This window comes from Balaenoptera acutorostrata, chromosome 10 (genome assembly GCF_949987535.1).
Source record: "Balaenoptera acutorostrata chromosome 10, mBalAcu1.1, whole genome shotgun sequence".
Lineage (NCBI taxonomy): Eukaryota > Metazoa > Chordata > Mammalia > Artiodactyla > Balaenopteridae > Balaenoptera > Balaenoptera acutorostrata.
In genome coordinates this window covers 40,015,945-40,041,239 of record NC_080073.1, presented here as the reverse complement: position 1 = coordinate 40,041,239, position 25,295 = coordinate 40,015,945, and the positions used below count along the sequence as shown (strand labels likewise).

The 25,295-nt window shown below is 49.5% G+C and overlaps 1 protein-coding gene across 6 annotated transcripts in view; it reads right to left on the bottom strand.

Moving 5' to 3' along the window:
* Positions 1 to 25,295, bottom strand: part of PFKFB4 (6-phosphofructo-2-kinase/fructose-2,6-biphosphatase 4) — a 41,366-nt gene continuing 16,071 nt past the window's right edge. For 5 of the 6 annotated variants that reach the window (XM_057554747.1, XM_057554744.1, XM_007168799.2 and 2 more), the window contains exons 4-14: positions 24,325 to 24,391; positions 21,895 to 21,969; positions 21,479 to 21,535; positions 20,988 to 21,109; positions 19,094 to 19,301; positions 18,396 to 18,542; positions 6,465 to 6,569; positions 4,872 to 5,001; positions 4,704 to 4,766; positions 3,790 to 3,854; positions 1 to 1,977 (exon numbers count right to left, since the gene is read on the bottom strand). In XM_057554747.1, the coding sequence (XP_057410730.1) occupies positions 1,918 to 1,977; positions 3,790 to 3,854; positions 4,704 to 4,766; positions 4,872 to 5,001; positions 6,465 to 6,569; positions 18,396 to 18,542; positions 19,094 to 19,301; positions 20,988 to 21,109; positions 21,479 to 21,535; positions 21,895 to 21,969; positions 24,325 to 24,391 (1,099 nt within the window). In that variant the 3' untranslated portion in view covers positions 1 to 1,917. Of the gene's footprint in view, positions 1,978 to 3,789; positions 3,855 to 4,703; positions 4,767 to 4,871; positions 5,002 to 6,464; positions 6,570 to 18,395; positions 18,543 to 19,093; positions 19,302 to 20,987; positions 21,110 to 21,478; positions 21,536 to 21,894; positions 21,970 to 22,387; positions 22,407 to 24,324; positions 24,392 to 25,295 lie in introns of those variants that run through there. The other variant, XM_028163189.2, reaches the window with a different exon arrangement.

The window sequence follows — 25,295 nt, the reverse complement described above, 5'->3', positions numbered from 1 at the left end:
TTGTTCTTTTTTTAAAAAGTATTTATTGCAAAGAATGTTGGACACAGTGTGATGTGTGGCTGAGATTCAACAACATCCATTCCAGGGCGAGCAGGAAACATGTCTGCAACAGGAGCACATCAACCGTCCTGGCTACAACCGGGCAGCCAGCCAGGTGGACGGCTGCCCATGCAGAGCCGGCCCAGGGTGAGCCCTGCTGGGATCCCAGACTTCCCTCTGCCCCATCCCAGTCCTTGTGACACGTCTCCAGTAGCTCCTGGCTGCCCTCTGGACAGAGAGAAAAGGCCTCGCTGGTCTCACCTCAGCCAGCCTGAGGTCTTGGAGAGGTGGTGACATCTAGATGTACATGCCGCTGACCAAAGGGACCTGCTATGGCCAACAACTGAGCATGACCAAAAGTCACCAATACTCTGGTGGACATGGAAGCAAAGGCTGCAGTCCCCACATCCCAAAGGCAGTGGTGTGGTCCTCTGGCCCTGGGTCTAAGGGGCCTCGGACTCTGACAGGAGATAAGTCCAGAAGGAGGGCCCTGCCACGGCTCTGTCCTGGACATCTCTCCACCCATGTCTGTCCATAGCTGCTGTGGCACTCGAGGCCGAGAGACCATCAGCCTGGGCCAGGGACACAGGATCCTGGGGCCTGACTTCACCAAGGACCACCACCTGTGGACAGCAGCGCATCCAACTACAAATCCACACACTTCCTCACCCAGCCTCACAACTTGCTGGCCAGCCTGTTCTCCCAGCTACAAAATGGGAGCCGGAACCCGCAGTCCAGCCCAACTCCCTGGGCCCAAAAGAACTCAGGGGCGTGACAGGTGGCAGGCTTCCCGAGGTCGTTTTCATCAGGCTCCTGTGTACAAGAATCAGAAGCTGGGAAAATCCTGCCCTGGCCAGGGGCTGCCTCCAGCTCTGGGCTTTCCTGTGCTTAGTCCCACGGGTAGAGGTCAACAAACGCCAGGACGGGCTTTGCAGGACCATGCAAACTTTTCCGAATCCTTCACAGCAAATGCAGGTCCCTGCCACCAGTGTACACTCTTGTGTGGACACAGGCAGCAGTGGGCAAGGTAGCCCAGTGGCACGGCTGGGAGAGGAAGATGAGAGGGCAGCCTCTCCCTCGAGCACTGGGAAGGGCAACTCATACAACTGTCCCGTCTTCACATCTTTCTTTACGTGTTGCACCATGAGAGCAGTTGAAGAGGGGTGGCCTTGGCTACCAGCTCCCACGAGTATTCCAGTGTAGGCATAATTGGGAACGGGTAATTGCAAACACCCCGATGCCTGCATGTTTCTGTGCATTCCCATGTGCTGAAGTGAACACACTGCTTTCCTGAGCGTCCACAAATGCAGACGCACGGACCCAAGGGTCTGGCCAGTGGAGGTGGCTGCCTTGGCGGAAGCTCTTCAGTTCCTGGCGAGGCAGGATGGGGAGGGCTCTTTCCCGCTTACTGAGGCAGCAGCAGCTCATGAACACCTTACCTCTGGCTCAGGAAGTGGCCAAAGAGAGGGCAGCAGAGCCCTGGCAGGGGTCCCCAGGTCTACCCAGGCAGGTCGGCCTCAGTGGGTGGAAACATCACAGCAAGTGCTTTCCATTTCACATTTTTGGGTTTCACACTTCACAAAGCCCACCCGGCCGGTGAGAGAGAACAGAAGGATCAGGGGCTGGGAAACCTCTCACCAGCCTGGTGCAGACGCAGTCAGGCCAAGTGGTTTTTAGCAGCAGGTTGGGCACCGCATACAACCCTGTCGCTGTCAACAAGGAAACAGGTGGGCTGGGGCAGGGATTCTGGGTGCCACCAGCCATGCATGGCTTTGAGGGTGTTCCTGTGTGGTGACTGTCACACAGAGCAGAGGGCCTGGAATGACCTCGTCCACAGAGATCAACACCTGCCCGCGGGTTGCAGTGGACGACACACGGTCACTGGTGAGCAGGGACCGTGACAAGGGCTTCCTCCGGAGGCCGAGAGATGTCTACATTCTGCACAAAATTAAACACACAGAACACTGACCCTCTGCCAAGGACAGACAGTCACCACTATCTGCTTTGCTCATCGCTATGGCCGCTGGACTCACATTCTCACCCCGAGGAGCCCCGGCCACAGGACTTAGACCCCGACCTTTCCTAAGAGCCAGGGGTCAAGAGCCTCTTGACACGTGGTGGGTGACAAACACCAGAACAAAGGTGGGGGATGAAGGACACCTCCAGTTCCTGCTTGCTCCTTGCAGGCAGGTCAGGCATTACCCAGAGTGAGGCCATCCCCGCCTCCTGCCGCAGGTCTGGGTCAGGTGGGGAGAAACAGCTGGCTGGGAAGGGGACCAGCTCCTGAGGGTGCCCTCCTCCAGGCTATGTCGGTGTGTCAGTGGACAGGTGTCAGATATGGCCCCAGCAGCCTGCGGACATCTCCTGTTCTACAGCCTGGTCTGTCCCCTGAGAGCTGGGACACAAGGCCCCCTGCACCTCCTGAACAGCCCCCCTCCCCTGCCTCAGCTGCAGAGCCCAGTTCTGTCCACAGCCGGCTGAGTTCAGGGCATCTCAGGCCTAAGGGATGGGGGTCAGAGACTTCCCTCAACTCTGTAAGACTACGTGATCCTATGTGATCCCTGTTCTTGGTGGCCCAACGGAGCAGGTCACCAATGACCTGGGCCACAGCCCAGATCTGCAGGGAGGGAAACATGGCCCCTTTGGCCACACTCCTGAGTTCACAGGGCTGGCCACTGGAATTGTAGGGGCAGGTGCAATTCTCACTGGGGGCAGGCTTCCCAAGGGCCCCTTTCTCACCACAACCTGCCCCCAAGGATGGGTCAGGACCTGGAGATCCTGCCCACCTTAAAAGGAACCATCCCAGAACCTGTGGCCAACAGAAGTTTGCCTCTCAGAAGCGCCTACCCAGAGGCAGGCAGGGTGCCTGCCAACTACCCCATGGCCATGTTGACTCCTGCAAATGGACCGGGGCACCAGCCCCTGATGCTTGCTGGGTCCAGGGGCCTCTTTCACCATCACCCTGTCAGTGCTGGGGGCCCAACGCCTTCTGGGCTTTCCTCAGCACGAGGGGCCTGTTGGGACATCTTCCCCTAAGACCTGTGTGTGCCAGACTGGGCCTGCATCGGACTCTCAGAGCAAACAGGGAAGAGGTTTACACAATGACTGGTTCTGGTGAGAGGAAGCAGCCTTAGGAAGTAGGAGGACACGTCCACACACCTCAGCCTGCGGGGCCCAAGGCCTGCACCCTGGGCAGGGACCCAAGGCCCAGCACGTCCCATTGTGGGTGGCAGCAGGCATGACTAAGGCCCCAGGAGCCTTCCTGGTGCAACAGACTCTGGGAATGGGGCCCAGAGGGGCGGTCCTGCTCTTGGCCTCAGTGGGAGAGGAAACCAACATGGCAGAAGGATCCCACACGGGCATGAAGTGCTTCTGGGCAACACTTCAAGGAGCTTCTATCTTTAACGCTGGGGGAACACAGAACAGAGACGTGTCCTTCCGCAGGAAGGTCTCTACGCAGCACCAAGACACCCTCAGCCTCTGCACGGCCCTTTCTGCAACAAAGCAGGACATTTTTCACTTTTACTTTTTAAAGGTGCTCAAGTTGGACAGGTGCTCATGAGGCCTGGGCTGGTGGGACATGGAAGCGCCTGCCCCCTGTAGGCCTCTAGCCTCTATTCTGGCCACAGCGTCACGCTGACAGAGAACTCAAGCTCACTCAGTAGATGCCCCAGCTGGGCCTGGCCCTGGGTTGCTGTGTCTGGACCCCCAGGAACGTGCCCACCACCCCAGCAGTGACCCGGCTGCTACCTGAGGCCTGTCCCGGTGCGTGTTCACAGCCGCCACATTCAGGAATATGGACTCCACTTTACAACCTGCCAAAGGGAAGATGCAAATCCATTCCCCCTGAAAGGCAGCTGAGCCACAGGGGTAGAAGCTTCTCCCGGGAGGACGCCTCAGCCTCACTCCAGTCCTCCCACCTTAGGCAGCTGCGGAGGCCCCGTGAGGAAGCACTAGGCAGCGTGTCAGGCCCGAGCCTCTGGGCCACTGGCCGGCGCAGGCTCGCCGAGGAGCCCGGGCACCAGGCGCAGCCACAGTGAGGATGAGCGGCCCACCTCGGGGGCTGAGGGCGGTCTGAGAAGCAACAAGCCTAGCTCAGTGAGGGGCCACTACGCTGAGCAGACCCGCACCCAGCCCCGTCTCACACACGAGGCGGGATCACCACGGTGCCAGGCGCTCAGTGCAAAGGGGGACGAGGCGATTAACACGCACTGGGATGACTTCAGCTGCCACTGAGCTTTACAGTGATTGTCCTGAGGGCACAACCACGTGAGAGTGCCTTGTACAGTGTTGAAGGGGAGGAGCCGGGACCCAGGAGGTTAGGAAGTTGCGTGAGGCCTCTGCCGGCAGAGCCCAAGGCAGAGGTGCATATTTTCAGGTCCGGGTCCTGGGGGCCGTGGGGCTTTCTGGGGGATTTTGGAGAAACCAGTAGAAAAGCCCTTCATGTGGGTGGGTGATGGTTAAGGAAGGATCATTGGGGAGGCTTCCTGTGGCCGCAGGAATTAAAACAAAAAAAATTAAAAAGCAAATTGGGAAAGGTGGTGGGGTGGAAGGAGGAGGAATGAGCATCTAATGAATTTTCAAGGGAGGGGTTTGCAGAAAATCACGGAACCCTGCAGAGAGCCAGTCTGGCAACCAGGTCAGCATGCGGGAAGCTTCTTTACCATAAGCCACAGGGGTCAGCTTCAGGACCGTGTGCAGCGGACACTTGAGGTAGGGCAGCTGTTCTGTGGACACAGACGGAGAGGGCTGGCACCAGGGATGCCCAGGTGACAGTCCCCTTCAATCTCTCTCACACACACATCCCACCTCCCCAGGGGCAGCGTCCGCACCTGCCGCCTTGTCAAGGAAGTAGGCCAGGAGGCAGCGCATCACAGCCTGGTGGCAGATGACCAGCACGTTCTCTTGCCGCTCCAGCTCCATGATGACAGGCTCGAGTCGCTGGACCAGGTCCTCATAGGACTGCAAGGGCAAGTAGGAAGCATCCCTCAACCCAGCTCCAGGGGTAGGGATGGAGACGTTTTGGGTAGTGGGCTACCTTCTCCTGAACTCCTCACCATTCTGGCAGTCTGACAAAGGGATCACCTCCCCTATCCCAGGGCCAGGTCCCAGTAGGACCGAGAGGGCAGGGCTGGGGCTTAGGCTGCGTCCAAGGGGCCACCTCCGTGCCCATCCTGGGGCCCTTTGCTGAACCCTCAGCTGCTGGAATTCACATGCTGGCAACTGATGACAGGTGGAGAAGACACAGCTCCCTTCCTACCCAGCGCACGTGGAGTACACAGAACGAGGCTTGTGGGGAGGGGAAGCAAAACCCTCCCAAACTTGCCAGAGTGCAACCTGTCAGAATGCCTGAGCTCCCAGGAAGGACCCTCACAGTCTGCCTGCCCTGTACCTCCCCTGGGTGCCGGGAGGGAGCCCTTGGACCAACCCCGGTGACTGGCAGGTCTAGAGCTTTTCACTGGGAGACCCAGCCCTGGGGGTTCACCCCTGTTTGCACACAGTGAGCCGTCCTTCAGAAAAAGAAAAGGCCTCAAGCTTGGAGCTGAGTTTGCCCCATGATTTGATTGGGAGTAATACCAACTTGTGCCAGCCCCTGGTATTTCTGGGGAAATCCTAGATTGCTTCTTTCAGCAACTAACTTCCCTACCAATTTCCCCCCTGTATTCTCAACTTTGAGCAGCCAGCTGCTTTGTTTCTTTTTACTGTTATCTGGTTTGGTTCTAAATCTGGGCTCTCCCTCACAGTATGATGTGGGGAAATATTAATGCTACCCGAAGCTGTCCTATTCCCGAGGACAGCACAGCATAGGCACCTGTGAGCCTGGCATTTGGGCGGGGGGTTTCTGCATGTGTACATGTATGTGTGTACGCAAACCTGTGTGTCTGTGGGGGGTATTTTTATTTGGCCACTGCCCCAGGTCACGTCCTAGAAGTGGGAGATACATGAGTCAAAGGTGACACTGTTTCTACCCGGGGCCTGGGCTGAGGCGAGAGCCAGTCTGAGGGGAGGTGACAGTGCAGGTGACTTATGGTAGCCACGACTCACCTGGGGAAAATCAATCCCTAGGTCTGGATTCAGGGCTAGGGGTGGTGTCTGCAGCTGCAGGGAGGATGGGGTCACCCTATGACACTTCCAGGGATGGGGAAAGTAAAGATGGGGAGTGACGGGAGACAGGGCTCCAGGAGGCCTCAGGGCTGGGATTCCTGGGCAGCACTGCTCACCCACCACCCAAGGAGGGGCCTGCAGCCTGGGCCACGGCTGACAAGTGGTGGAGGTGACACACACACCCAGGCTGCCTACCTCTGAGGCCAGGCCCCTCCTGCTGCCCACAGAGCCTCTGCAGAGCCCCTCGGGGCCCTCAGTCACAGGCAGTCCTCCCAGGCAGGCAGCAGGTGGCTGGGACTAAGCCCCCATATCCCACCTACCTCCCCCTTGGGGTACCGGTACCGGTACTTGTCCTGGTCTCGCAGGGCAAATTCCAGTGGATAATGATCCTGAATTTCCTCGTAGGTCATCTCCTCACAGACGCCCTAGGGAGACACCACATTCATCACACCACCCACACCAGGCCCAGGGATCAGCCCTGTGTCGGGGGGAGGGCATTTCCTGGGCCACAGGGCCTCTCCCAGCTGGGAAGAGCAGGCACCCTGGGAACACTAAGCAGGGGCAGCCTCACATTTGGAAAAAGCTATCACACGTCTTTTCCACCCACCCATCGTCCATCCATCCAGTTTATGCCATAAAAATAAACACAGAAATGTTAACTATGTGTCTTTTCTAATGTATCTTTTTGTCTTCTGTGCTATGGAAATACTACAGCAGAGTATGGATTATTGCACAGGCTATAAAGTAAGATTTCCCTCGTGTCATTCAGGATACACACACACGCACAGCATAGAGTATCGTATACAAATGCCATTTTAAAACAAAACAAAAGAGCCCAGGAAAATGTGTGGACTGACCGGTGTCAGTCCTTCTAAGGCTCAAGCCAAGAACCAGCACACAGGAGGTGCCCAGAGAGGAAGCAATAAAACGCCCGTAATAAAAAGCTGCTGGACTATTTACAATAGCCAGGTCATGGAAGCAACCGAAATGCCCATCGACAGACGAATGGATAAAGAAGATGTGGTACATGTATACAATGGAATATTACTCAGCCATAAAAAGGAACGAAATTGGGTCATTTGTAGAGACGTGGATGGATCTAGAGACTGTCATACAGAGTGAAGTAAGTCAGAAAGAGAAAAACAAATATCGTATATTAACGCATATATGTGGAACCTAGAAAATGGTACAGATGAACCGGTTTGCAGGGCAGAACTTGAGACACAGATGTAGAGAACAAACGTATGGACACCAAGGGGGGAAAGTGGCGGGGGTGGTGGTGGTGGTGGTGTGATGAATTGGGCGATCGGGATTGACATGTATACACTGATGTGTATAAAATTGATGACTGGGGGCTTCCCTGGTGGCGCAGTGGTTGAGAATCTGCCTGCCAATGCAGGGGACACGGGTTTGAGCCCTGGTCTGGGAAGATCCCACATGCCGCAGGAGCAACTGGGCCCGTGAGCCACAATTACTGAGCCTGCGCGTCTGGAGCCTGTGCTCCGCAACAAGAGAGGCCGCGATAGTGAGAGGCCCGCACACCGCGATGAAGAGTGGCCCCCGCTTGCCACAACTAGAGAAAGCCCTCACACAGAAACGAAGACCCAACACAGCCATAAATAAATAAATTAAAAAAAAAAAAAAAAAAGTAAAATTGATGACTAATAAGGACCTGCTGTATAAAAAAATAAATACAATAAAATTCAAAAAAAATATGTGAGAAACTATAAAGTGGGGGTCGGGAGAACAAACTGTGACACTACAATTCATAACACACACAATAAACAAATTATTCTGAAAAATAAAAAATCAAATCAAATAAAAAATAAAAAGCTGCTGGTTTCTACCTTTGTCCTCGGGGTTTTTTTCCTAGACAAAGCCTTGGGGGCAAAGTTGTCTATTAAAAAGGAAAGATGATGAGGAAAAAATTTTTTTTATTTATTTATTTATTTATTTATTTTTGGCTGTGTTGGGTCTTTGTTTCTGTGCGAGGGCTTTCTCTAGTTGGGCAAGCGGGGGCCACTCTTCATCACAGTGCACGGGCCTCTCACTATCGTGGCCTCTCTTGTTGCGGAGCACAGGCTCCAGACACGCAGGCTCAGTAATTGTGGCTCACGGGCCCAGTTGCTCCACGGCATGTGGGATCTTCCCAGACCAGGGCTCGAACCCGTGTCCCCTGCATTGGCAGGTGGATTCTCAACCACTGCACCACCAGGGAAGCCCGATGAGGAAAATTTAAACATATAAATGCCTATATCAAAAAAGAAAGATCTCATATCACTAATCTAATCTTCTACCTTAAGATATTGGAGGGACTTCCCTGGTGGCACAGTGGTTAAGAATCCGCCTGCCAATGCAGGGGACACGGGTTCAAGCCCTGGTCCGGGAAGATCCCACATGCCGCAAAGCAACTAAGCCCGTGTGCCACAGCTACTGAAGCCCATGCGTGCCTAGAGCCCGTGCTCCGCAGCAAGAGAAGCCACCACAATGAGAAGGCCACACACCGCAATGAGGAGTAGCCCCCACTTGTCACAACTAGAGAAAAGCCTGTGCACAGCAATGAAGACCCAACGCAGCCAAAAATAAATAAATAAATAAATAAATAAATAAAAGATTGGGGGATTCCCTGGCGGTCCAGTGGTTAGGACCCCATGCTTTCACTGCTGAGGGCCTGGGTTCAATCCCTGGTCGGGGAACTAAGATCCCACAAGCCACAGTGTGGCCAAAAAAAAAGTGATTAGGGTGATGGCTCAGAAGGAAGTGAGAAAGCCTCTATTGCCTTAGAGAATACGTATATTATTATGAACAGAATGTTGCTAGAAATATGAATGTTTAGGGATTCCTCTGGAGGTCCAGTGGTTAGGACTCTGTGCTTTCACTGCCTTGGCCCCAGGTTTAATCCTTGGTCAGGGAACTAAGATCACGCAGCTGTGTGGTGCGGCCAAAAAAAAAAGAGAGAGGGAGAGAAAAAAGGCAATCTTTATCATAAAGCAGCAGAGAACTTGGCTGAACTGTGTTCTAGTGTGGGCAGCTATAACAAAAAAGGCAGATAATGACAAGTGATAAGGAGGATGCAGAGAAATCAGAACCCTCATACACTGCTGGTGGGAATGTAAAATGGTGCGGCCACTTTGGAAAACAGCCTGGCAGTTTCTAACAAGCTTAAACGGAGTTAACATGGGGGACTCCCTGGCATCCCAGTGGTTGGGACTCTGTGCTTTCACTGCCAAGGGCCTGGGTTCAATCCCTGGTCAGGGAGCTAAGATCCCACAGGTCACACAGCACAGCCAAAATAAAAAAATAAAACAAACAAAAAAACATAGAGTTAACATATGACCTAGCAATTCCACTCCTGGCTATCTACCCAAGAGAAATGAAAACATGTCCACACAAAAACTTGTACGTTCAGAGCAACATCATTCCTAAAGCCAAAAAATGGAAACTATCCAAATGCCCATCGACTGGTGAATGGATAAATAACATGTGGTATATCCATACAATGGGATATTATTCGGCAATATACAGGAACAAAATACTGATACATTCTACCACAGGAGGAATGAAATGTCCAGAATAGGCCAATCTACAGAGACAGAAAACAGATTAGTGGTAGCCTAGGACTGGGGGGAAGGACTGGAAGGAAATGGGGGTATGGGTACAGGGTTGCTTTTTGGAACAACAAAAATGTTCTAAAATTGATTGTGGTGATGGTTGCATAACTCTGTGAATATACTAAAAACGAATGAATTGTACAATTTAAATAGGTGAACTGTATCATATGTGAATCATATCTCGATAAAGCTGTTGTTTTTAAAAAAGGAAAAATAAAACAGTAAATTGTGGATTGGGCTAAGAAAAAAATCACAACATTAAAATAGAAGACTAGCCCAAGGCTGTTTACCAGAACAGAGGAAAGAACAAAGATAAACATGGAAAGATGACTAACAGATCATAGATACTAGAATAGTTTCCAAACTAAAGATAAAGAAGGGAATCCAGTGTATCTAGGAAAATAATCAGATTAACCTCAAAGAAAAAAAGATCAGGGCTGCTAAGGCTTCTCTGAAAAACCAAATGCTACAGCCATATCCGTGCCCTTGGAAGGCAGACACCAGACCCCTAACTTGCGTCAGGGAGCTGCTATTTGCACGAGAAAGAAATCAGGGCTGGAAACCTCCTGTAACTCCCACCAGCCACAGCTGATGAAAGCCCACAAAATGGGTTAAATGAGCTATAAAATGGGTCACAGAAATTGCTTACTCTTTTGAAAGAGTTCATCAATTCTAAAGAAGAGCTACAACAGATAAAAAAAAAAAAAAACCTTGACGCTATACTCTGCCCAATTACAGTAAAAAAAAAAAAAAAAAAGGGCAGAAAGGAAACAAATGGAAATAACACATCCTCATAATTCCCAACAGAGTCAAGAATTATTTTCCTGTTACTAATTTTGATAAGTATATTTTAGTTATTCCTTTATTTACAAGCATTCTGCTTAAGAATGTTTTGGAAAAGCTGTAAAGTAATGACTACTGGAATAAAAACACTGCTTGCCTTCCAAATCACAGAAAAGATGATGTTTATACAGAAAAAAAAAAAAATGAGATGAAGAGAAATCTGCAAGGTACTGGGGAAAAAAAAGGACAAAGATAGCAATTGTAATAATAAATATGAATGGGTTTAGATTCCTAAATGAAAAAAGCTCTCAGCCCAAAAAATAAACCAAAGATATGTTCCTTTCATCTAAAGAAATGACAGAAAAAGGTTAAAAATAAAAGGGAGTAGGCATAACAAAAAAAACATGGACAAAAAGCAAGGATGGCAAATTAAAACCAAAGTGAGATACCACCTCACACTCATTAGAATGGCTACTGTAAAAAAAAAAAAAATAGAAAAATAACAAGTGTTGACACAGATGTGGAGAAATAAGAACACTCGTGCACTGTTGGTAGGAAAGTATAATGGTGCAGTTGCTATGGAAAAAAGTATAGCGGTTCCTCAAAAAAATAAAAATAGAATTACCATATGATCCAACAATTCCACTTCTACATATGTACCAAAAAGAAATGAAAGCAGTGTTTCAAAGAGATACTTATATACTCATGTTCATAGCAGCCCTATGCACAATAGCTAAAAGGTGGAAGCAACCCAAATGTCCATAGATAAATGAATGGATAAGCAAAATGTGGTATATACATACAATGGAACCATATTCAAGCTTAAAAATGTGATTCTGACATATGCTACAACATGGATGGACCTTGAGGACATTATGATAAGTGAAATAAACCAGTCACAAAAGGACAAATACTATATGATTCCATTTATGTGACATACTTAGAGACAGAAAAATCATACAGACAGAATCAAAGAGACAGAAAGTAAAATGCTAGTTGTCAGAGGCTGGGTGGGGAGGAGAAATGGGGGTTATTGTTTAATGGGTATAGAGTTTCCATTTTATAAGGCGAAAAGAGTTCTGGAGATGGGGACTTCCCTGGTGGTCCAGTGGGTAAGACTCCACACCCCCAATGCAGGGGGCCCAGGTTCAATCCCTGGTCAGGGAACTAGATCCCTCATGCATGATGCAACGAAGATCCCACGTGCCACAACTAAGACCCCACACAGCCAAAAATAAAGTAAATAAATAAATAAATCCGCATGCCACAACTAAGAGTGCGCATGCCGCAACTAAAGATCCTGCATGCCGCAACAAAGATCCCACATGCCGCAACTAAGACCCGGTGCAACCTAAATAAATAAATAAATATTTAAAAAGTAAATAAATTTATAAACATTAACATGGTTACAAAAATAAAACTATTAAAAAAAAGAGTTCTGGAGATGGATGGTGGTGATGACTGCACATTATGAATGTATTTAATACCACTGAACTGTGCACGTAAAAATGGTCGTTAAGATGATAAATTTTATGTTATGTGCATTTTACCAAAAAAAAAAAATTGGAAAAAGAAAAGCAGGGATGATAATATTCAAATTAGTCAAAGTATAAATCCATGCAAAAAGTGTTTTATATTGAAACAGGAACCATCCAAAATGAAGGCTGAGCCACAGTGGAGTAACTGGTACCAGATTTGCTCTCGGCCCAACATAAACAATTCAAAAAAACTGGACAAAATGTATGCAACAATTGTTTGTAGACACTAGACAACAGGCAGAGCAGGGTTGTGATCCTTCAGAAGGGACACAAGGAGCCTACGACTGCAGCAATTTACGGCAGGCACTTCCTGGACTGCAGAGCATCACAAGAAAAGAAGAAGACACAAAACTGAACTCCTAGAGCTTAAAAACATAACACCTGAAATATAAAGTTCACTGGATGCTAGATGAGTTTAACAAAAACAGCAGTAAAGATAAGTGAGCTTGAAGATATAGCAACAGAAACTATCCAAACAGAAACTTGGAAAGAACAAAAGACTGAGAAACAATGAACAGAAGCTCAGTGACCTGTGGGATTATCCCATAGGTTCTATATACTATACTAAATGGTCTAACATACAAGAAGTTGGAGTCCAGGGTAGGAGACAGGGTAGCAGAAAATATATTTAAAGAAATGATATCTTAAATTTTTTTTCAAACTCATATTTAGAAACCTAGAAATCCAAGAATCTCAATGAACTCTAAGCAGGATAAACATAAAGTAAAACATACCAAAGCACATCATAATCCAATTGCTTAAAATCAATAATAAAGAGAAAATAGAGTAAAAGAAGATACATTATATACAAAACGAAGATAAGAATGACAGCAAACTTCTTGCTAGAAAACAGTGTGACCCAGAAGACAATAGAGGTGGTCCATTGGTGGTCCAGTGGTTAAGAATCCGCCTTCCAATTCAGGGGACAAGGGTTTGATACCTTGTTGGGGAACGAAGATCCCACATGCCACGGGGCAACTAAGCCCATGCACCACAACTAGAGAGAAGCCCACGCACCACAACTACTGAGCCCGTGCCCTCTAGAGCCCACGTGCCACAACTAGAGAAGCCCACACGCCGAAACTAGAGAAAAGCCCGCACGCTGAAACAAGGAGCCTGCGCGCCGCAGTGAAGACCCAGGGCAGCCAAAAAAAAAAAAAAGAAGAAGAAGAAGAAGAAGAAGACAACAATGGAACAGCATCTTTTTTTTTTTTTTTTTTTTGGAACAGCATCTTTTAAATGCTGAAACAGAAGGAAGTCTGTGCTGTTTCCTCTCATTTGCCCCTCCATATCCTTCTGCTTCTCCACCTGCTCTCTGCCCCAGGAGGCTGACCTTTGTGCACGCATCTACAAGGCTCCCATGGCCACTAATGTCTTGTTGGGCTAGGCCATGAGGAACACTGGCAGGAGGTCACAGGGAGGGAGGAGAGTGAGGCTGAGATGTTTACTCTGACTCCCTCCTGAAGAAGTTGCTTTCAGCGGTCTAGGCCCTCACCCAAGGTTCCATCCCACCAGGCTGCCCTTTCCTCACTGCTCCCTGTCCCCAGGTTCCTATATCCTCTCTCTCCTCTGCCCAAGGGAAGCAATGGTCCCTGCTGTTACGAGGTCCCTATATCCTGCCCATTATCTTTGAAAAAGGGTCCTTTTATAAATCCTCATTGAATTAACCTAATTGGAGTGGCCATCTGTTTCCTTTTATGTCCCACAAATTCCTAAGTCATGAACTTTACTTTATAATAAAACATCAAAATATGTGGAGAAAAAAGGTAAAATAATGCAAAATTCTTGAAAATGAAAGAAAAATCAACAAAATTATAATTAGAGTATATTTAACATTCAACATGATCAAATAGAAAAAAAAAAGACAGAAAATTTGAATGATATAATTAAAGTTGAAATTAATGAGATACACAAACTTTTTCTTTTGAAAATTTTCAACCATATAGAAAAGTACAGGGCTTCCCTCATGGTGCAGTGGTTGAGAATCCACCTGCCAATGCAGGGGACACAGGTTTGAGCCCTGGTCAGGGAAGACCCCACATGCTGTGGAGCAACTAAGCCCGTGTGCCACAACAACTGAGCCTGCGCTCTAGAGCCCATGAGCCACAACTACTGAGCCCACGTGCCACAACTACTGAAGCCTGCGCTCCCAGAGCCTGTGCTCCACAACAAGAGAAGCCACCGTAATGAGAAGCCCACGCACCGCAAGGAAGAGTAGCCCCCACTCGCCGCAACTAGAGAAAGCCTGTGCACAGCAATGAAGACCCAATGCAGCCAAAAATAAATAAATAAATAAATAAATAAATTTATTTTTTAAAAAAATGTACAGACGACAGTATAATGCACCCATGTACCCACCTCTTAGCCATATATGTTAATAACACACAGCTAATCTTGTTTCAACTAAACCTATACTTGCTTCCCTCTCCTCAACCAATTTTGAAGAAATTGCTTTGAAAGAAATTACTTTGAAGAAAATGCTAGACATAACTCCATTTCATCTTAAATACTTCAATATGAGACTCTAAAAGTTAGAAAGCTTCATTATCACACACAGACATACACACTGACACATACACCCTGTGATTCCTCCATATAATTGGATAATGGAGATATATTGGATGTTGTATCTAACTAACAGGCAACAGTTGCTTTCAAATGGCCATGAGATGTTTATGAAAATTTACTATCTAGGCAACAAACAAAGCCTCTAAAAATTCCAAAAGGCTGGGACTTCCCTGGTGGCACAGTGGTTAAGAATCCGCCTGCCAGCGCAGGGGACACGGGTTCAAGCCCTGGTCCGGGAAGATCCCACACGCCACAGAGCAACTAAGCCTGTGTGCCACAACTACTGAGCCTGTGCTCCAGAGCCCATGAGCCACAGCTACTGAGCCCGCATGCCATGATTACTGAAGCCTGCATGCCCAGAGCCCGTGCTCAGCGACGAGAAGCCACCACAAGGAGAAGCCCACGCACCACAATGAAGAGTAGCCCCCGCTCGCCGCAACTAGAGAAAGCCCACGCGTAGCAACGAAGACCCAACACAGCCAAAAATAAATTAATTAATTAAAAAAAAAAATTCCAAAAGGCTGAACTGCAGGTCACATTCTTGGACTTCAACACAATAAAATCCATCAGAAAATCATTTTAAATGCTTTCATTATTGAAGAAGAAAGAATGACTATAAATGCCTCAGTCAATAAACTCTAGAAGCTTTTTTAAAAACTGAAAGAAAGTAAAAGGAAAATAACATAAAAGCAAAAAAATAAATGAATTCGGAAATAGAAAAACAATAGAATTGATACAATCTGAGATCTGGTTCTTTGGGGAAAAAATTCAATGAGTGACTAATCTCTGACATATCTAATTAAGAAGAAAAACCCCACAATATCAAAAGATGGGAACAGAGGTAATAGTTGATACTGAGATACAACTACATGAATATACTCTACTGTTACGTACTAATAACTTATTCTCATGAACAAATAAATTTTGAATAAAATAAACTATCAAGATAACTCAGGGATGGAGAGATAAATAGCAAGTGATAAAGCAGGTATTAGGACTTCCCTGGTGGTGCAGTGGTTAAGAATCCGCCTGCCAACGCAGGGGACATGGGTTCAAGTCCTGGTCCGGGAAGATCCCACATGCCGTGGAGCAACTAAGCCTGTGCACCACAACTACTGAGCCTGTGCTCTAGAGCCTGCGTGCCACAACTACTGAGCCCACACGCTTAGAGCCCATGCTCCACAACAAGAGAAGCCATTGCAATGAGAAGCCCGCATACCGCAACGAGGAGTAGCCACCGCTCGCCACAACTAGAGAAAGCCCACGCGCAGCAACAAGGACCCAACGCAGCCAAAAAATAATAATAACTAATAAATAAATAAATAATAAATAGACTTTCTAAAAAAAAAAAGAATATACAACAGAAACACAAGGCACTTAAACTGGGAAGGTAACAACTGGATTATCCTTATTTCAGAAGATATGACAGCTCCCTGAGATAAAGCTACGATAATCAACTGAAAAAGTACTAGAGCAAATAAAAGAATGGTCACAGGTTTTCTGTGGACCAGCAATAACCAGACGGGGGACAAGATCTTATTCACAAAGTGGCTTCCTCCATGAGGCCAGGTGGCCCAAGCTGCCAAGGGACCCTCTGGAGATGTCCCTGGTTAACGGCCCACTGTCAGCCTTCTTGGCCTGGCTCCCTACATGAATGCTGTGCCTGTGGCCACTCCAATCTCATGCCATGGATGCCCCCTTTCCCTTCCCCAATCTTTTCCAGCGGGGATGGATTCCATGGCATGTGGCTTCATCACCTTCCTCCCTACTCCTCACCTCCTCTGTCCAACTTGCTTCCATCTCATCCATGGGGACACAACTGAACAAGCTCGTGAGCTGAATGAGTGTCTGCCTTTTCCACAGCTGCATCCATCTGCTAGGGGTGAAGGATCGCCCCCAGAACACAGACAAGGGGGCCACAGAAGACTCCTGGTCTCCAGACAAGCCAACTCTTCCCCTTGGCTAACTCCCACTGGAAACTCCTCCTTCCTTTCACTCTTGAGTGAAACCTCCATGAAGTTCTGAGACACAGTACTCTATGGCCACCTGCACCCCTCTCCTCTCCTGATACCCTGGAATCTGGGCCTCCGCCACCACTCAGGGCCTCCTGTCATCTCATTCTCTCCCTTTCTACCAGACCCTCACCATCAGCTTACACACGGCCAAGTCTCCCTTGACTCTGAGTCCCTTGCCCCCAACTCACTTCCCCACCCATTCCCATTGGGCACCAACCCAGTAGGCTCATGCCAAGAATCCCACTGGTCTTATGACATCCCAATGGTCAGTTTGGAGCCTGGCCTCACTCCGCCTCCCTATGGTATCTCACCCCACTGACCACTGCCTCCTCCTCTCTGCCTTGACTCCCATGACCCCATCAGCCTGGTTTCCCTTCCACCTCACCAGACACCTGTCCATAGCTTCCTCCACAGCCCCTTAAATGCCAGGGCTCCCCTGGGCTCTGTCCTGGGTCCTACTTCGCCTCCCTCAGCCACCCGATCCATTCCACAGTTTCAAGCACCATGTCTGTGGGGGAGATGCCCAAGCCCCAACTCTCTTTGGAGATCGGATTGGCTCCTGGGTACCTGCTCTTGAACATCTCCCAGGAACATCTTCCTTTCATTCACTACATATTTACTGAGCACCTACGATGCGGTGAACAAAGTAGATTAGTTCCTGCCCTCATCAGGGTGAGCTCATCACCTTCCTTGCCCCAGAACCCTTCCCAGTGGCTGGAAATCTGGAGCCACCCTAGATCCTTTTTAGACCCCTGGTTGGGCATCATCAGCCTCTATCCTTTCATTAGGATCTTGGTCCCCAGCACCTGGCCCAGTTCCTAGCACAGAGTAGCCTCACATAAATATGTGATAAATAAATGAATAAACATCCCTCAAATCCATCTACTCCTCTTTCACTGCCGCCACCCAATTTCCAGATGTCACCACCTCACCAGGCCACTGCAAGTACCTCTAACTAGTCTCCCTTCTCCAGCTTGTCCCCCCACCTCATCCCAACAAAACAATTCTATCAGTTGGGCTGATCTTTGTAGGATTCAAATCTGATCTCGAGACTTCCATATCAGGCAATGGTAGACTAGCTTGTTTTAGACTAACACTCCACTGAGAGCTACTAGAAAAGCCAAACAGAAATAAATAAATAAATCTGTTTGATATCACCCTAGAGCCACAAGGCAGAGAAGACCTGAGGGGCCAAGATCCTGAAGTGAAGGGAAGCCCAAAGAGGTGAACCTGGTATATGGCATCATTTTTCCCTTTGAGGTTTTGTTGATTTGAAAGTGGCAGTTAAAAGCATGACAAGCCAGCTGGTAGGCAAAATGGCTGAAGAGGGTCAAAAGGTATAAACTTCCAGTTATAAGATAAATAAGCCCTGGGGATGTAATGTACAGCATGGTGATTATAATTAACAATATGTATCATATATTTGAAAATTGCTAAGAGAGTATGTCTTGAAAGTTCTCATCACAAGAAAAATAAAATGTGTAACTATGTGGTGATGGATGTTAACTAAACTTATTGTGATAATTATTTCACAATACATACATACATCAAATCATCACTTTGTATACCTGGATAGTTATATACAAAAGAAGGGAAGGAGGGAGGGATGCATCAGAACCCTAAACAATAATGAAATGTTAAAGAAAAAGCTCTCCCTGACCCCCTTCAACACTGTCACCCTGGGTGAGGGCAGCTGTGCCCAGAGCTGGGCAGTGGAGGGAAGAGATGGTGATTACCGCATCAATCTCGTTGAGAACTTTCCACTGCTCATAAGGCACACCCAGGGCCTCAGCCGTCTGGATTGTCCTCTTCATCTGGCTTGTCCAAACCTTTAGGTCCTTGATGTTCTGATCCCTGATGAACTGGGCCAGACTCCTGGCAAACTGAAACACATCACAAGCAAATTCAGATGCACAGGTCCTGGGCTGCCCTCAAAGGGTCCACGGGGCCCAGCCTTAGAGAAAACAGGTTTGGCAAAAAACACGAACTAACTCTCGATGACACCGACACCCACACCCACAAGTGCTGTCCTTGTGCATTCTTCCGAGACCCTCAGTGTAGTTCCAGCTGTGGCTCATCAGGTCCCCTGCCAGTGCTCACCCCCCGACCATGTGCCCTAGGCTGTGTGACCTTCCCACTGAGGTTTCAGTGTCTCCCCTGGACTGTAGCACAGCATCAGCTGCACGGTAGCAACTCAGCTCCCTCCCAGAATGGCATGCCTCTCCAGGGAAAGGGAATCAGCTGGTGACAGCTTGCGTGCAAGCCAGAGATCCAGGCATCTGCTTGGTGACCTTCCCTATACAATGGGAACATTCCAGACTGAATGAGGTCATCCACCTGGATTGCATGTTAGCTGGAGTCCAGCACCAGCACACGCACACAGAAATACACACACACACACACACACACACACACACACACACACACAACTGACCTCCCTGCCCCGGGCGGACAGTCCTGGGTCCCCGCCAATCCGGCCCTTGAGGTTGAGCTCGCTTTCCCCGTGCCGGCAGAGGTAGATGGAGCGGGGCGTCACATGGATGTTCATGAGGTAATACACAATGCGGCTCTGGATGTGGTCAGCCACGCGGTTCACGATGTAGCTCTGCCCCACGTCCATGATCTTGATGTAGGACAGATCCCTTTCCAGAGAAGGTAGAGAGAAGCCTGTGAGTGTGACCAGGGTCCTTGAGGCCACGCCCTGCCAGCTCCAGGAACCAGCCTCAGAGCCTTGCATCTCTGACCCCACCAGGCTTGAGACCACAACACACAGGACTGCCAGCTGGTACGCGAGTGATGGGGGTGAGGTGGGAGCAACACGACACGCATGACATACAGACAAACCCCGTGAGAGGTGCTCCACACTCATCATGCTCCCAAAAGGTGACATTCAAAGCGAGAGGTCAGTCCTACCACATCGGGACCTTCATCGCTGTGCTATGTCCCCCGGGCCCCTCTTGCCTACCTATGAGCTCTCAACGTACTATCTGTAAGGTGAACAAGAGACAGTTTTTTCCAGGATTCACCTGGGAGTAGTTGGCAAACGCGCTTCCTCTCCAGTCTTCCTGGTCAGCCATCCATGGGCCTGGCCTTTCCTTCCCCCAGCGAACCCTCCCCCGAGAACCCAGCCCGGGTCATGTGTGTGTGCCGAGTGGCCGCCATGCTCCACGCCAGGCAGCAGGTAGACGAGACAAGAAGCACAGGAGGATGGTGCTGGTGGCAGCAGCCAATAAGCCCAGCTCTGCCGCTTTCCCTGCTTTGGACCAGTGCAGCCCTGCAGCGTGGAGAACAGAGCCACAAGGAGCAATGCCATGCTGCGGGGAGACCAGGAGAACCACAGAGGCCGGGGCAGCAGCACTGGATCAGCGCCAGCCTCACGGAGGGGACTCAGTCCAGGGACTGTCCCGCAAACATCCCAGAAAACATCCCCCCAGCAGTCACTTGACTTCTTTGGTTCGTAATTATATATTCATACGTAATTATAAACAACCCAAGTACAAGTTCATATTCCACCCTTTTCACTTAATGCTACACAACATACACTTTCCCATGTCTCTTCAGCATGATTTATAAGGACTGCGTAATACTTTATTCAGTTATTAAAGTTAACTTAATTCCTTAAGTGTTATTCACTTAACCACTGCCCCCATTTCTGCTATAATACAGGAGTTGGCAAACTATGGCCAGCAAGTCAAACTCAGCCTGGTTTTGTAAATACAGTTTTATGGGAACACAGTCATGCCCATTTATTTATGTATCATCTATGTTCCTTTAGTACTAAACGGCAGAGTTAAGTAGCTGCAACAGAGACTGTATGCCCTCAAAGCCTAAAATATCTACCACCTGAGCCTTTACGGAAAGAGCTTGCTGGTGGCTGGCTGCTGTCCCCACCCAGCACTCAGTCCCACAGATCCCTGTTCCAGAGGGCGGCGGGCGGGGCTCACAAGCACTGGTTACTGCCAGCTGTTCGTAGGCAGGGTCTGGGCACCCCTTCCCCTTCTCAAAACACAGACCACCCACTGAAAGAAGACCGTGCACTGTTTGCAAAAGCCTTGTGGGAAGACCCTCTGCATAGAAAACAGGCTTGATTTTCTGATGGAATAGCAGAAAACTGTGACTCACAGAGCTCCAGATAAAGCAGCTACGGTTCTGCAAGTCACCTCTGGGCCATGATTTCCACCCCAAGGAAAGAAACAAAAAAGGACAGACCATCTCTGCCCGCGGAGGTGGTCCCTCAGCCCCACCACCTTGAGGAGTCACAGGAGGCAGCCGAGTGGACCCCACCTACCACCCACCGCAGCCAAGGACACAGCGCTGCCCTGCCTCACCTGTCCAGGTCCTCGTCCAGCGACTCATACGAATTCTCATAGCACTCGATGCGCCTCATGAAATCTTCCGTGGCCTCATCGCTATCGTGGTTGACGTAGTCAGGGCTGCCCAGTTTCACTTGCTGCCAGGGTCAGGCACAGAGCAAGGACACATCAGGGCCGGAGGCCAGGCAGGTCGGAGACCAAGGAGGATGCTGGGTGGAGGGGAGGCTGGGCAGGAGGACTGGCCTCCCGGGGGCCTGGTCCCATTCGGAAGCGTCCAGTGGCTCCCTGGTCCCAGCTCCCACACCAGCGCTAAGAGTATTACTGGACATCCTGTGATCGCAGTCCCCACCCGACCCAGAGATCTACCGCCTTCCCCCCTGCCCACAATGTTCAAGAAGACCAAGTTAAGGTCGGCCTAGGCACCAGCCGACCCTGGAGATGGACCTCACTGTCACAGGCCATCTTGGCTGTATTACTGCTCCCACAGGGTCAGATGCACCACTCACCACGATGTTGGCAGCTATGACCTCAGGATCCACACAGATGGACTCAACAAAAAAGGTCTGCAGCAAAGACCAGGGTGGGCAGGAGGGAAGGAACCAGAGACACATTTAGGGCCCTGAGCCTGGCTCCCCGGAGCTCCCTACCCACTGAGGGCCATGCTGCCCAGAGGCCCTTCTTCAGGGGGTGGGGTCAGGTCAAGGAGCACAGAACCAGAGCAGGTGCCGCCCTATGAAGGACTCCCACCAAGACCTCCACTTCCTCAGAAAGATAACTCCAGGTGGAGAGAAAATCAATATCCCAAATCCACTCAGGAGCCCACCTGCCTGAGGCTGGTGGGCCTCAGGAGGCCGAGAAAGTGGCACCAGAGGGCCCGAACGTGCCACAGCCCAACCAAGGAGGTAAGCCAAGGAGGCCTCACCTTGTAGCCGTTCTGTTCCCCAAAATTAAAGATGGTCGCTCTCCGTTCTCGGGTGGTATTTGTTGCATCAAAAACCTAGGCCCAAAATGGGGTTAACTCAGCCTCTGGCCCTGGAGAAGGTGGGGGGCCACCCGACAGCTGTAGCACAGGGACCAGATTTCTCATCAGGACCAGCTGCCGTCCTGCCATCCGCCTGGCCAGTCTCCTTCAGACCTGCAATGGCTGCGCTGGTCCTCCCCTTCCTTGGGGAGCACCCCAAGGAAGTTGGAAGCAGGGCAGCAGGCACTCACTCACAAGACTTCCAGTGAAACTAGTTAAACTTGGAGAACTAAACCCATGTTTACTTCCACTCCATCCTGTCACCCCAGTAAAATGGGAACAGGAGAGGAGAGGAGATAGGAAATGTCAACACAGTTTTTTAAGATAGACACATGGTAACTGGCTCAGAGAAACACAGAAGACCAAACACAAGCCTATACCAACCAGAGCACACCTGCTTGTGCAGAACCACGGTAGTCAGGAACAGGGCACAGGCATCTCTGAAAAAAGGGACAAGTGTGCAGAAGAAATAGGAGGACTGGCTGGCGGTGCAAGTGGAGCCCCAGGCCCCCTCCTTGCCTCCTCCAGGCAGTCTGTGACCCCCCCCGGGGCCTGCCCAGCACTCAGGTGCAGCCCACCCAAGCAGCTTTTAGAGCGTAACTTTTTACAAAGGGCATTTGACCAGGGCTCACTGGATGCTCCAGCAAAACCTCTAACATGAAAAAAAAGACTAAATCAAACAGAATAAAAGGAACTTCAAGAAATGAGGACAGGGAGGGACTTCCCTGGTGGCGCAGTGGTTAAGAATCCACCTGCCAATGCAGGGGACACGGGTTCGATCCCTGGTCCGGGAAGATCCCACAGGCCGCGGAGCAACTAAGCCCGTGCGCCACAACTACTGAAGCCCGCGCGCTTAGAGCCCGTGCTCCGCAACAAGAGAAGCCACCGCAATGAGAAGCATGTGCACCAAAATGAAGAGTAGCCCCCGCTCACCACAACTAGAGAAAGCCCGCGTGCAGCAACAAAGACCCAACGCAGCCAAAAATAAATAAATAATAAATAAATAAATTCATTAAAAAAAAAGAGAAGAAGATGGGAGGGGAGTGGGGACTCAGTTGTGAGAAAGCGGCGGGGGTGGTTTAACAAAGTAAAATATATGACATTTCTCTGAGCTGCTGGAGAAGAGTTTCCTGATGGAAAGGGTCCCCCCCAAGGACCCAGCATTGTGGAGAAGACCCACCATAAAGCACATCACCTTGAAGACCCTAAAAGCTTCCCCAGAGGAAGGGGCATGAGAAGCCCCCAGTTTCCTCTAGGAAATAAAACTTTTTTTTTTTTTTTAACTTCTTTTTGGCCGCAACGTGCGGCTTGTGGGATCTTAGTTCCCTGACCAGGGATTGAACCTAGGCCCTCAGCAGAAAGAGCATGGAGTCCTAACCACTGGACTGTCAGGGAATTCCCTAGGGAAAAAAAAACTTTTAAGGAGGATCAGCAAATCAGAATGACATCAGACTTTCCCACAGCCACTCTAGAAGCCACAATACAATGGAGCAATGTCGTGAAAATTCTAAAGGAAACGTTCTTCCCACTCATCCATCAAATGTGAGGATAAAGAAAAGATATTTCTAGACATGCAAGGTCTCACAAAATTTACTTCCCAAGTACCTTTCCCAGAAAGCTATTAGAGGATGTGCTCCAACAAAACAAGTCAGTAAAGCAAGGAAAAGCAAGACATGGGATCCAGGAGCAGGGCATTCAACTGAGGAGGGAAGAGAAGGAAATTCCCAGGGTGACAGCTGTGCCACAGACAGACCTAGAGGGCAAATGATCTAGATGGGGCTGGGGGACAGAGCTCCAGGATGCATGCCTTCAAGAGGAAAAAGGAAGGAAAAAATAGCCCATGTTTGACTACATAGGGTTGGGGTAGGGCCCTTTCCTGCAGACACCCTTGCTCAGCCTCGTCCCGCCTGTCCATCTGACTGGAGGGGCCAACACAGAGGGGGAATTCCCTTATCCAGCATTCATCTGATTCCTGGAATAACCACCAAATGTTGGGCTGGATGCTCTCCACACCAGGAGAAATCACATTTGCTAAAGACTTAGGTAACATGACACCTCTAACTTGTGGAGTGGCCAAGAATGTGAGTATTCAGAGGGAAGTCCTGCAGGGTCAAACACAACCACAAGCCCAGAGGGAAATTCCTGGCCCACATCTGGCCTCTGGCTTCTTCCAGCACAGCAGCTGCAGACTTCTTCCCAGGGGCTGGTACCCAGGGGTATCTAGGGCCACATACACCCTGCCTTCCCCTCCAGATGCCTGAAAAGTAAAGGGGTAGAAGTATGTGGGCTCCCACATGTCACTCCCAGATACCACCAGGGTGTTATACTCACCGCCACATGCCCCCCCTCCTCACTAAGGAACCGCCGAACGTCTCGGAGGGCTGCCAGGGCACACTGCCTTCAGAAGAGAAAACACAGGTCAGCCAAGCACCTGACTGGTTGCTGCAGGGCAGTAGGTTAGGGATATATCCTATGCCAGACAGGAGAGGGGGCAGCCCCTGGGGCCCCTTCTCTCTTTTCAAGGTTTCTCTTTCCTTGGGAAGATTTTCAGTGTTTGGTAACCCTGCTCCTGTAGGTGGAAGGCTATGTGTTCCTGGCCATCAGGAATACTTTTTTCTTTTTTTAAATTGGAGTATAGTTGCTTTACAACATTGTGTTAGTTTATACTGTACAGCAAAGTGAATCATCTATACATATACATATATCACCTCTTTTTGGATTTCCTTCTCATTTAGGTCACCACAGAGCACTGAGTAGAGTTCCCTGTGCTATACAGTAGGGTCTCATTAGTTACCTATTTTATACATAGTATCAATAGTGTATATATGTCAATCCCAGTCTCCCAATTCATCCCACCATCCCCTTTCCCCCTTGGTATCCATACAGGAATACTTTTTGAAATACCACTTTTCTGTACTTTCCTTCTTCATCTCATCATGTACAATACAAATCCAGCCTGCCATTTTGCCATATTCATGATTTCTAAGTGTCATGCATTTCCCCTATCAAAATAAGCACTTTTAAAACCAGACACTCCCTTGTGTGTGTGTTGGGGGCAGGGCAGGCGGGTGCCGGAGGTGGGAAAGGAGAGACAGTACTGCTGGCCCCCAAGGCAGCATTAAGCTTAATGTTCAATTTTCCTTTCTAGAAGAGAGATGTGGACTAAGAATGCCACCTGGTGTATCAGCAAACAAAGGATTTTGCAGCCATCAAGCCAGCAGCCACTGCAGCTGCCCCCAAAGGTGCCCCCTCAGGGGACTGAGAATGGGAAAGAACAGGACACTGGCCCCAGAGAGCTGAGG